General features: G+C 55.2%; 1 protein-coding gene across 2 annotated transcripts in view; it reads left to right on the forward strand.

The window, feature by feature from the left end:
- Positions 1–13,042, forward strand: part of SDK2 (sidekick cell adhesion molecule 2) — a 312,130-nt gene that overhangs the window by 281,476 nt on the left and 17,612 nt on the right. For both annotated transcript variants that reach the window (XM_050765734.1, XM_050765735.1), the window contains 3 exons: positions 1,819–1,980; positions 5,692–5,817; positions 11,267–11,431. In XM_050765734.1, coding sequence (XP_050621691.1) covers positions 1,819–1,980; positions 5,692–5,817; positions 11,267–11,431 — 453 coding nt within the window. The remainder of the gene's footprint in view (positions 1–1,818; positions 1,981–5,691; positions 5,818–11,266; positions 11,432–13,042) is intronic.

Raw genomic sequence — 13,042 nt, forward strand, 5'->3', positions numbered from 1 at the left:
TCCCAAATAGCCCAGTTAATAAGTGCAGCAAGACGAGGCCCCACCTGGCCAGCCCAGTGTCCACACCCCAGTTCATCCTGGGTTCAGGTCAGCAGCAAACCAGCCTCACAAGAGCCCAGCAGCCCCCACTGTCCTGTAGGGAAAACCAAGGCCCAGGCAGATGAGGGCTTTGTGCAGAATTGTCAAGGAACAAGTAGCCAGAGTCCCTGTTCCTGGTCCCAGGGTCATTTCATTCTTTCAGGAAGCCCCTCTGAGCCTACTTTGTTCCATCATTCAATAATCCACTTAGTGGCCAGGCGCGGTGGCTCATACCTGTAATCCCAGCACTTCGGGAGGCCAAAGGGGGTGGATCATCTGAGGTCAGGAGTTCGAGACCAACCTGACCAATATGGCAAAATCCTGTCTCTATTAAAAGTACAAAATTAGCTGGGCATGGTGGTGGATGCCTACTCAGGAGGCTGAGGCAGGAGAATCGCTTGAACCCAGGAGGCGGAGGTTGCAGTGAGCTGAGATCACACCATTGCACTCCAGCCTGGACAACAAGAGTGAAAATCCACCTCAAAATAATAATATTAATAATCCACTTAGTCAATAAATAGGTCAGGCACCTACATGCTCTGTTATTTTACTTAAAGCTCATAACATCCCTGCTAAGATGCTGTGGACACCCTCACTCGGCAGAACAAACTGAAGCCAGGTTAAAGGACATGCCAGGGCCAGCGCCATCACTGGGTCTGAGCCCAGCCTCCTGGTTGCAAGGCCTGTCTCACTGATGACTGGTGTGCCTGAGGGACATGGGAAATGACGCGAGTCCCGGCTCCCAGGGAGGCCGGCAGTCAGGAGTGTTTGGATTCGTGAAGCACAGAGCAGACCCCCACCTCCTGAAAGCTGGCCCAAGCCTCCCCTCTAGTTGCTGTGATTTGGGGTGCTGAGGCATCCTCACTTTTGCCCTGAAAAGCTTGGTGGACTGGGCACAGTGGTTCACGCCTATAATCCCAGCACTTTGAGAGGCCAAGATGGGAGGATCACTTGAGGCCAAGAGTTCGGGACCAGCCTGGGCAACATAATGAGACCCTGTCTCTACAAAAATTTAAAAATTAGCCGGGCATGATGGTACACACCTATAGTCTCAGCTACTTGGAAGGCTGAAAGTGGCAGAATGGCTTGAACCCAGGAGGTCAAGGCTATAGTGAATCATGATTGTGCCTGAGCAACAGAGCAAGACCTTGTCTTTTAAAAAAAAAAAAAAAATCGTGGCAGATATAGGTGATGGAGGGCCATATGAGCTCCTGGCTGAACCCCAGAGGTGGAGCTGGAGCGGGGCTCAGGTGGAGGACCTGGTCAAAAGTGTGTCCCCCCAACTCTGGGCTTTTGGTATTTTTATGGAAACACTTCCTGAACAAATATATGATTCTAGTCCCATGGGATGCTGCATAAGGGAATAAAAATGGAGATGGAACGTATTTGGGCTGCAGAGATTACATTAAACAGGATGGCGAGCGGTCTCTTTTCTTTAGATGCTGATGGACCCTGTGGCTACTCAGTAGACACAGACAGTAGTGGCTTTTCTCGAACTTACTGAGCCACGGAGCCCTTCTCCCTGAGAACAGCAGGCAGGACCGTGCTCTGAGAAACACAGCATGGGCAATGTGGCTGTATGGGCTGGGGGAGTGTTTCAGCCTAACCTCAAGGAGTGAGGCCCCTTCCCAGGGTCCCGGGGCCCAGGCCACGGCCGCTGCTTCTTCCCCATGTCCTCCAGTGCCCTCAGTGGGCCCTACGCCTGGTGGCCCCTGCAGTCCCCACTTGTGCCTCCCACAGGCGTCAGCAAGATCGTGACAGTGGACGTGAAGGGGAACAGCCCCCTGTGGCTGAAGGTGAAGGACCTGGCGGAGGGGGTGACCTACAGGTTCCGCATCAGAGCCAAGACCTTCACCTACGGGCCGGAGATCGAAGCTAACGTCACCACAGGCCCCGGAGAAGGTAGGAGAGCAATTGGCCAGGCGTGTCCTCCACACAGCGGTTCAGCCCCCTCAGTCGGAAGGGGCCCCCGGTGTTAAGAGCTGTGCTGGACCCTGGAAACAGAGCGGAGGACAGAGCTCACGCTTTCCCCTGGTGCCCAGTGACCACTCCCTCCGCTCCCTCCTCCTGGATTCCGCACTTTGATTAATGGCATCAGTGTCCTTGGGTTCCTCAAGCCACAAACCCTGAAGCAGCTCCCCCTCCTCTCCCACTTAGGCCCAGTGCACAGGCCTGGCCCCCCCCCTCCCACTTAGGCCCAGCCCACAGGCCTGGCCTGGCCACTGCGCCTGCTCCGTTTTTTCTCTCCCCGCTAATTGCACGGCCTCCTTCACTTCGGTCCTGGAAGGATGCAGCCTGGCAGGTGCCCCTGCCTTTCACCCAGCCAGAGCCATCTTCCCACGTCCCTGAACCACCCCTACCCTCCAGGCAGCGGTTCTCAGAGCAGGGCACACTAAAACGCACATTCCCAGGGTGGATGCTTGGAGGGGTTGATTTCCTGGGGCTGAGATGGGACCTGGCAATCTGCACTTACACAAAAGCCCCTGGAGGCTGTGACAAAGTGGCACCTTGAGAAACACCAGATGGAGCAGGTCACCTATTCACAGCCAGGGCCCTGCCTCCCCCACCTCACCACCCAACCCCTCCGCAGAATGCCCTTTTGTGTGTAACTGTCCCCCTACCGCACCACCCCCTCCCACCCCAGGAAGTCTTCCTTCATCTTCTGTATTGTTCTGTTGTTGTTGTTTTGGTGTTTTTGTTTGTTTGTTTTGAGACAGAGTCTCACTCTGTCATCCAGGCTGGAGTGTAGTGGTGCAATCTTGGCTCACTGCAACCTCTACCTCCCAGGTTCAAGCAATTCTCAATCTTCAGCCTCCCAAGTAGCTGGGATTACAGGTGATTTCCACCACGACCAGCTAATTTTTGTATTTTCAGTAGGGACCGGGTTTGTCCAGGCTGGTCTCCAACTCCTGACCTCAAGTGATCCACCTGCCTCAGTCTCCTAAAGTGCTGGGATTACAGGCATGAGCCACCGCACCCAATCGTCTCCTTTAAATGTCCTCTTCACCTCCCTTTCCCTCCCACCCCTCCTCCCCCAAGGCATTTGCCATGGTCAAGGTTTAGCCTTCCAAAGTCCCTGTTACCGGTCAGTGTGGACTGTCCTGTCCTGAACACAAAAGCCACCTCCCAGGCCACTCTGCTGCCTCCCTCCCTAAGAAGGGGTACAGCCCATCCCGGACTTCCCCTAAAATCCCATCTCCTCCTCTGCCTGCCCTTTCAGCCAGGAGTGGCGAAGGCCTCCCCTCCCCAGGGGCCTGATTAGCCTGACTGAGGAGGGGAGCCAGGCCTGGGAGGCCAGCCCGTTCTGGTCTGTCACCTGCCCTACAGGCCGTCTTACCCTAATGGCTCAGGCTGGCTACGCTTCACTTTTTCTTTCTGGCCAGTCACTTTCTATTCCCCACAGTCTGGTTCTGCAAAGAAGCCCTGGGCTCTACGGCAAACTCAGGACAAAGCCTGCAGGAGGGCCCAGGAGCCACCCAGCCGCTGTCCTTCATCTACCCCCAGCTCCGCCCCACACTGCCTCTCACCGGAGCCAGCTTCCTGGGAAACAAGTAGGAGAGAGAGCTGGCAGGCAACTGAGGACCAAGCGTTGGCAGTGGCCTGGGGACAGGAGAGGCCTGTGCGAAGGACAGGTTATTCTATCCTGAGGCTTGAAGTGTCCCAGGTGGGAGGTGGGGAGGTGGAAGGAGAGAAAGGGCAGAGGGTACAGAGAAGGTAGTGGAGGGCACTCTGAGAAAGACAGAACCAGCAGGGCACAGTGCTTCACGCCTGTAATCCCAGCATTTTGGGGGGTCAAGGCAGGTGGATTGCCTGAGCCCAGGAGTTCAAGACCAGCCTGGGCAGCACAGCAAACCCCCTCTCTACAAAAACAAAATTATCCAGGCGTGCCGGTGAATACGTGAAGTCCCAGCTACTCAGGAGGCTGTGGTGGGAGGATCGTTTGAGCCCAGGAGGTGGAGGCTGCAGTGAGCTGTGATCGTGCCACTGCACTCCAGCCTGGGCAACAGAGTGAGAACATGTCTCAAAAAAAGAAATAAAGAAGCCATCCTCCCCACATGGTGTGGGTGCAAGGCGGGGTCTGCAGTGGGGGAACATGCAGCCAGGCAGTGGTTGGACTCGCTGGAAGCTCCTGGCCCCAGAGAACGTACGGGCTCCATCCTCAGGCCTGAGCACTGTCCTGTGCGGGATAAGAGTACAGGGTCCTAGGGGCTGCCTGCCCTACCACACTCTCTCAGGCGTGTCCATCCCACCTGACTCTGCCCTTCGGCTGCGGACAGCCCGCTCCTTAGGGAAGGAAGGAAATGGTGCCCTCTAAGGCCGTGGGGTGGGCATAGGGGCCGGGCGGGGCTGCCAGGCTATGTGAGCGATGGAGTGGGCATAGGGGCCGGGTGGGGCTGCCAGGCTATGTGAGCAATGGAGTGGGCATAGGGGTTGGGCGGGGCTGCCAGGCTGTGTGAGCGATGGAGTGGGCATAGGGGCTGGGCGGGGCTGCCAGGCTGTGTGAGCGGGTCCCTGGCCTCCTGTCTGGCTTGCTGGCTCTCCAGGGCCCTGGGGGAGCATCAGTGTGAGGCTAGACTCTGCTCTCTTCCTGGCAGGCATCCACAGAGACCCCCCTCACCAACAAACCAGGTGGCCACCCACTCATGCACTAGTTCCCTCCCTCATCCCCTAAGCACAGAGGAAGCACCTACTGTGTGCCCAGCTCTGGGGGTACAGAGCCCCACCTTTGATGGGGAACAGGATTGGAGGTGACAGTATGTGGGATCAGGATTCTGGATGGGCACCCCCAAGAGAAGGGGCTCAGCGCCCCTTGTAGACAGACACCTGGCTCCTCTCACTGCAGAAGTCACTTCCTCCCATCTGCTCCGGCTCCTAGGGCCGGCTCCCTGACTGGCCCACATCCCAGCCTGCTCCTGACGTACCTTCATGCCAGGAGAGTTGCAAGGGGCCCGGTCCTTCCTCCCTCCTCCTAGCAGCAGAGGCTGCGAGGCCTCCTGGGGCATGAACCCCCTCTCCCTTTGTCTAACCTGATAGCAAATGCAGTTGAGGTTGGGGGATTTCAGGAGGGAGGGCGGACATCATATCACTTACTAGGAGGGAGAAATTGTGGACTCTTCAGCCCCATTCTGACCAGCCCCCTCCTCTCATGGGCCCACTCTGCCATCATCGCACCCACCTCTATTCCGCCCCCCTGCTTCCTGCCCCTGATCCAGGACACAGCCTTCAAGCCTTACCTTCCAAAAGGCCCTTACAGGGGTGGAAACTGAGGTACTAGAAGGCTATGTGAATTGATCAAAATCACCCAACTAACACATTCTGGGCTGGAACCCAGGTCTCCTGACTGTACTCTGGGGACCTTTCTGGACCATTCCATTTGTTTTCTGCCCTGGGATTTGGAGTGTGGAGCAAAGAGGTGGCCTAGAGGGGACAACAGTCCATCCTGGCAGGCCCAGCCTGAGAGGCACTCTCAGGCCTCGACATTTGCAGGGCTTCCTGGCGGCTCTCTGTCCAGGGTTGGTTTTGTCACCCAGCGCTCCTCCTCGAGCCCAGGGTGATGGGCTGGGTGGCTGTTCTGGGTTCTATACATCCCTTGCCTCTGTGTGCTGTCTGCAGGTGCCCCAGGACCGCCTGGCGTGCCCATCATCGTGCGGTACAGCTCCGCCATCGCCATCCACTGGTCCAGCGGAGACCCAGGCAAAGGGCCCATCACCCGCTACGTCATCGAGGCCAGGCCTTCAGGTGCGCCCCGCCCTGCTGGGCTGAGACCCCACGGCTCACTGTCTCCCTCCTTCCCGGGTCCCTCCACCTGGGGCACGTGCGTCTGTCGTCCGCCTGAGAAGGCGCCTGTGCTACAGGTGAAGTCACCTGGCCCTGTTGAGGAGTGGGAAACCAGGTGGGGTGCTCCTAGAGCTGGACTCCTGGCTAAGTAACCCCCAGGAGGCCCCCAGAGAATGGCTCTTAGTGCTAGCTGAGGACCAGCTTGGGTTGAGGATTGCTCAGGAAGCCAGAAGCCCGAGCACGTGGCACACGTGGCTCACACACCGAATCCTCCACACGACCCCACTGATGGGTGCCCCCTAACTAAGAAGACCCCAGCTGCCTCTCAAAGCCCTGTCTCTGCCATCATGGCTGTCTCGGTGGCTGCTGTAATCGTACCAGCCTCTCCTGTCAAGCCTGAAATTGAATCACAAGACCTTCCAAAGCCATCAGATGAGTGACAGATAAGTCACTCCAGGGGGCTGCTCTCCACTGCTCCAGTTTCACCCATCCTGACACCCGCTTGCTGGGCTCTGCTTACTCGCAGGAGCTCGCAGCCACTGCCAGCTCCCTGCGTTGCTAGGTTTCCAAGTTAATCAGAGGTGCCAGAGTCAGCAAGAACAGGAGGCCTGTTCTCTGTATCCCATGGATCCACGATTAGGTGATTAAAATTGAGAAGGAAAACAAGGCTTTGTTGCTCTAGCCCAAATAGCAAATGACAATCATAATGGGACGTCACCAGGCATCTCAGTAGCTAATACTTCTGATGGGGAATATGGAAACATCCCAGTGACAAATTGTTAATACTTTGAGGTAGCTAGGCACTAATCATCCCAATAGCAAAGAGTTAATAATTCCAGTAGTTCCTGGAAGCCACTAGCACCGCTCCTGCCTTAATCACATGCTAAGAATCGCAGTTGCATGTAGCGAATACATCTAGCTGCTCAGATCTGCTGTGTGACCAGAGGATGCACGCAGGGCTGGCTCTCTCCCCACTCCAGATGGTCCCTGCCTGGCCCTCTGGTGCCGGCTGCTGAATTGGCCAGGAGACCACTACGTGCTTCTCCCAACCAGGGCCTGCACCTGTTTATTCCACCCAAGTTGGCCAGCTGGGGTGCCAGGCTATGGAATGTTGGCCCCTGACTCTGGCCCTGTTGATTCTCCAGTGTTTCCTGGGAGGCCCAGCGTGAGACTCTGGTGTTCCAAGTTTGAGGGCTGTGACTTGGTCCACACTGGTGGAATCAAGCCCTGAGCATAAAAGTAAGGACCAAGCCAGGGCCCTGTGAGAAACCAGGACTTGGAGCAGGGCCAGGGCCAGAGAGCAGAGGACAGGATCAGTAACCAGGCAAGGGGAGGAGGGAGGAGAGGGGGCAAGGGGCGTGGTGGCCTGTCCCTAAGGCTGTTTGAGAGCAGGCTGCTGTTATGGGGTGAACATCTCTCCCCTCAATGCCCCCGTTCCTTCTTCTGTGCTTCCCTTCTCATCCTCAGGATGGCATAGCCCTTGTCCTACACTTGCCCCTGAATTGCTTGTGCTTCGGGCTAGGCAAGATAAACTAAATACACCCTCTTTCTACAAGCCAGGAGCTGCCAGGCGCTGCAGACCCAGGGAGGGGTTCGCTGAGGGATTTACAGCCCCAGGAGCCTGTCCTGCACATCAGCCAACTCCTGGGCTGGTGGCTGGAGCCCCAGCGTGACATTCCAGCAGCTTCTGGCCTGGCCTGGTTGCCCCAGCCCCACCCTTTGTCCCTGTGTGGGGTGGAACAAGGGGGTTAAACAGCAGACAGGAGATCCCAGCTTCTGGAAGGCAGGAGCAGAGGCTTCAACGATCCCAGCCCATCCAGCAAACACAGGTCCAGCTCCTGACTGCATTGAGCAGGGAAGTTCGGTGCCAGAAATGAGGTGGCCCCAGGCAGTGACGCCAGCTCTGCTGCTGACAGCGTGGGGCTTTGGGAAGATGAGTGAAGCTTCCTCCAGGCCTTGGTGTCCTCATCTGTAAAATGGGGACAGCAGTTCCTCCCTCTTGCCATTGCTATGGATTTGAAAAGGAAAGCATGTAGACCCAGGATGCTTGACAGAGGCGTAAGTGTCAGCTGTTGTCACCGTCGTCATCATTATGACATCATTCAAAGATGAGTGAGAGAATTCAGAGGCATGTGAGGAAAATGGATTTGCACCCTAGTACTAAAATTTCAAGGCATGAAGTTCTGAAACTGGGCACCTCATGCTATGAAAAGGCCAGGGAAGAAAGTTTCCATTTATTTATTCAACAAATGGTGAGAAGGTGTCTGTGCTGGGTGCTGGGCTAAGGAAGACTTAAGATGAATTAGTCATGATCCTTGCTCTTGAGGGATTTCACAGCCAGCAAAGGGGAAAGAGAGAAAGAAACATATTAAACGAAAAGATGGGCCAGGCATGGTGGCTCACACCTGTAATCCCAGCACTTTGGGAGGCCAAGGCAGGAAGATCACAAGGTCAGGAGATCAAGACCATCCTGGCCAACATGGCGAAACCCTATCTCTACTAAAAATTAAAAAATTAAAAAAAATTAGCTGGGTGTGGTGGCGCGTGCTTGTAATCTGAGCTACTCGGGAGGCTGAGGCAGGAGAATCGCTTGAACCCGGAAGTCGGAGGTTGCAGTGAGCCGAGATCGTGCCACAGCACTCCAGCCTGAGTGACAGAGCGAGACTCCATCTCCAAATAAATAAATAAATAAGTTATCCAGGCGTGGTGGCAGGTGCCTATAATCCCAGCTACTCAAGAGGCTGAGGTAGGAGAATCTCTTGAATGGAAGGCAGAGCTTGCAGTGAGCCAAGATTGTGCCATTGCACTCCAGCTTGGGCGACAGAGCGAGACTCCGTCTCAAAAAAAAAAAAGATGGAGTCGTAGCAGGCAGAGGCTCAAAAACAAATAAGACCAACAATGAGGCTGAGGTTTGGAACCCTGGAGCCTTCTGTAAGGACACCTCTGATGCAGCCTGGGTCCCCATGGCCTTCCCCAAATTGGAAGGATCCACACTGGAAGTGGCAAGGCAGCCCCCTTATCAGGTCCCACCACTGGGTCCAAAATTCAGACAGGACGCCAGAGCATGGAGGCGCCTCTGCTGCAGTGCTCAACTTACTGGGTCTGTGAGAAAGTATGGTGAGGAAAACAAATAAAATCATCATCTCTAGGGAAGGGCGGCCCCGAGCTGGGCACACCTCTGGCGGGAGAGCAGCTTCCACCAGAGGGTGCGGAAGCAGAACGGCGAGATTGGCCACTGGGCGACCTGCCTGGAGCAGGCCAGACAGAGGGGACCTGCGAGCTGGGCCTCGCTGATGTCCTTCTACCATGAAGAGCGGTCTGACCGGGCCCAAGGTGACTTGGATACTTTGGTTTCCAAATCAGCCCCGCACTGCCACCAGCAGGAAGATGCACCTCTCTCGGGGCCAGGCTGACCCCATCGGCCCCACCCAGAGCGTGCAGCCAGGGCCCCTCCTGCCCTCCCCACCAACGTGATGGATGCCCCAGGGCTATGGCACAGGCTTGCCTCTTCCCTGACCCAGGCAGCACCCACACCGCTCCGATTAAACAGCGTGAAGGTGAATGCTATCCCACGAGGGCAAGGCCCAGAGAGCCACGGATAAAGAGCGGAAGGGGATCTGAAGGAAGCTCAGGTGCAAAGGACAGAAGTGGCTGAGGCCAACACGGGGTGAACAGACAGGGGACCCCTGGGGCGCCCGCAGTCCCTCTTTCTCTTCTCTGCTCTGCTCCTAAGAAAGAAGGTGACTGAAGAGGAGCTCGCCAGATCCAGGCAACTTGATTAAACCCACTCGGGAAACCCAAATATTTCCTGTTGGCTGAGCCTGGTGGCTCACACCTGTAATCCCAGCACTTTGAGAGGCTGAGGTGGGAGGATCGCTTGAGCCCGGGAGGTTGGGGCTGCAGTGAGCCGAGAGCACACCACTGCACTCCAGCCTCAGCAACAGAGTGAGACCCTGTCTCAAAATAATTTTTTTAAAACCAAATCTTTCCTGCAGCTGTTATTTAAAAGAAACGAAAAAGACCGGGTGTGGTAGCTCACACCTGTAATCCTAACACTTTGGGAGGCCAAGGCGGGCCTTGGCCTTCTGAAGTCAGAAGTTCAAGACCAGCCTGGCCAACATGATGAAACCCCGTCTCTACTAAAAAATACAAAATTTAGCTGGATGTGGTGGAGTAAGCCTGTAATCCCAGCTACCCGGGAGGCTGAGGTAGGAAAATAGCTTGAACCTGGGAGGTGGAGGTTGCGGTGAGCTGAGATGGCACCACTGCACTCCAGCCTGGATGACAGAGTGAGACTCCATATCAAAAAAAAAAAAAAAAAAAAAAAAAAATGGCCAGGCGCAGTGGCTCTCACCTTTAATCCCAGCACTTTGGGAGGCCGAAGCGGATGGGTCACCTGAGGTCGAGAGTTCGAGACCAGCCTGACCAACATTGAGAAACCCCATCTCTACTAAAAATACAAAATTAGCCAGGCATGGGGGACTCGGGAGACTGAGGCTGGAGAATCCCTTGAACTCGGGAGGCAGCGGTTACGATGAGCCGAGATCATGCCATTGCACTCCAGCCTGGGCGACAAGAGCGAAACTCTGTCTCAAAAAAAAAAAAAGAAAAAGAAAAATAACACTCTTACTTTTATCTCCTGCCACCACCACTGTGTATGTTTTGAATTAGGAAAGGGGGTTAGAAAAACAGGGCCTAGTTAAGTAAAGAAGAGGGTATTCCCATATGGTAATATCTTAGGCAGTCACTTAAAATCATGTTTCCAACCGTTTTTAATGATGTGGAAGACAGAATCCGTAGTGTTCTGCCTACACAAGTGCTAACTTGTTGAGCCTGTTTCTCTGGACGGTGGTACTGTCATTGGTTGTGACAGTACTTTCTGCACAGTACATATCTTTTAATGTACAGATATTTTAATAAAAAGAATAAAAGAGATGCTCCAAAAGGTGTCTTTTTTTTTGAGACTGAGTCTTGCTCTGTTGCCCAGGCCAGAATGCGGTGGCGTGATCTCAGCTCACTGCAACTTCCGTCTCCCAGGTTCAAGTGATTCCCCTGCCTCAGCCTCCCCAGTAGCTGGGATTACAGGCATGTGCCACCACGCCAAGCTAATTTTTGTATTTTTAGTAGAGACAAGGTTTCGCCATGTTGGCCAGGCTGGTCTCGAACTCCTAACCTCAGGTGATCCACCCGCCTCGGCCTCTCAAAGTGCTGGAATTACAGGCGTGAGCCACCGCGCTTCGTCCAAAAGGTGTCTTTTTCAGAAACTTCAAGGGAGGACCAAGGCCTGCGATTCCGTGTAGAACAAGACGGAACCAACAGGCCCAGCCCTCAGGGAACATAGGATGGGGCTGGGAGCGGCATTTGGGGCTCCCCCTCATCTCCCAGGGCCTCCCTCTCTGTGCTCCTGCAGACGAGGGACTATGGGACATCCTCATCAAAGACATCCCCAAGGAGGTGAGCTCCTACACGTTCAGCATGGACATCCTGAAACCGGGCGTGAGCTATGACTTCCGGGTCATCGCGGTCAACGACTACGGCTTCGGCACCCCCAGCAGCCCCTCCCAGTCTGTGCCAGGTACCAGCCTGGGGGCTGAGGGAGTAGGGGAGCCCCACAGCAGAGCCTGCAGGCTGACGCGGGGCAGGGGGGAAGGAGGAGACGCATCAGGGCACCAGGAGCATGTGGCGGGAACCAAAACGCATTGTCCCCTTGGGGCTGTGAAGAGGCAAGTCCTGGTGCCCAGGCCTGGGTCAGCCCTCAAGGCCAGAGGACGCTAGGGGCCTTGATCTTGGGGCTCCCTTTTAAGGACTCCAGAAGCCCCGGGTAGGGGCAGAGCAGAGGGCCCAAGATGCAAACTTCCATGCGCTCATCACCCAGGACGTTCAGGGGCTCCAGGCCATAACTGTCTTTCCATGGAAACCTCCAGCCCCAGCGTGGCAGGGTCAGCAGCTGCAGAGCAGTAGTGACACAGGCGGGCCTTAGGCCTGACTGGGCAGTACCCGGGTGCAGCAGGGTCACCACCCCTCCCGTTTTCCTCCCCTCATTCTTCCTGTGTGGCATGTCTTAGAGCGCACAAAGGGCTCTGCTCTCTAAACCCATGACCCAAAATGTTATTGCTAAGCACTCTGAATACAAAAGCCCCTTCCCGCAAGCAGAAGCACAACTCAAAGGAACCCAGCCTCCTCCCCGTGCCACACATTGCCCACACTGAGAGAACGAAATCTTTTACCCGCATTGGTAAAACCAAATCCTGGGACAGAAGTGCCTCAAGGCTGAAACAGAGAGCCCACCCCTTGTCCACACAGCATGAGTAGTCCTGGCTGGGTGCAGAAAGCACAGTCTAGGGGTTTTGAAAGAAGGGAGCGCTACCTGGAAGAGATATCTTAAAGACCCTCTCACCATGCTCTGGATCGTGTAAATCTTTCACCTTTTACTAAAGAACCCCTGTGTCCATCCTCCCGGTTCCCGCTGCCTTCTGTCACCTGCAAAAATTTCACTCCAAACTGAACCTCAGGAAAAGCTCCTTCAGCCTCCTGCAGGCCAGAGAAGCACCTTTCCCCATGAGATTGAGGTCTGCTTATCAAGATAGCCTCTAGACAAGCACAAAACAAAAAAAGAAAAGGGGCCGGGAATGGTGGCTCATGTCTGTAATCCCAGCACTGTGGGAGGCCGAGGCAGGTGGATCACCTGAGGTCAGGAGTTCGAGACCAGCCTGGCCAACATGGTGAAACCCCGTCTCTACTAAAAATACAAAAATTAGCCGGATGTGGTGGCAGGCGCCTGTAATCAGTTACTCGGGAGGCTGAGGTAGGAAAATTGCTTGAACCCGGGAGGTGGAGGTTGCAGTGAGCTAAGATCATGCCATTGCACTGCAGCATGGGAAACAAGAGTGAAACTCTGTCTCGAAAAAAAGAAAAAGGAAAAGTAGCCAACCCACTGCCACTCTCCCCTCCTATGTCCCTGGCAGACATCACTAATCAATCTTAGCACTCTTTCCTGTTGAGCCAGGTAGCCACCTCAGAACTCATCTGACATCACCCCTCCAGGGAGCACTTTACCGACTGATCAGAGTGGGTACTTGAGGTGAAACTATCCTTACAGAGGTTCTCCCTCATTCAGAGGGCACAGACCCTGCCTTCCCATAGATTGTGAGCATTTGGTAGGGTCCCAACCGGAGCAGGAGATTTG

Source organism: Macaca thibetana, chromosome 16, assembly GCF_024542745.1.
Source record: "Macaca thibetana thibetana isolate TM-01 chromosome 16, ASM2454274v1, whole genome shotgun sequence".
NCBI lineage: Eukaryota > Metazoa > Chordata > Mammalia > Primates > Cercopithecidae > Macaca > Macaca thibetana.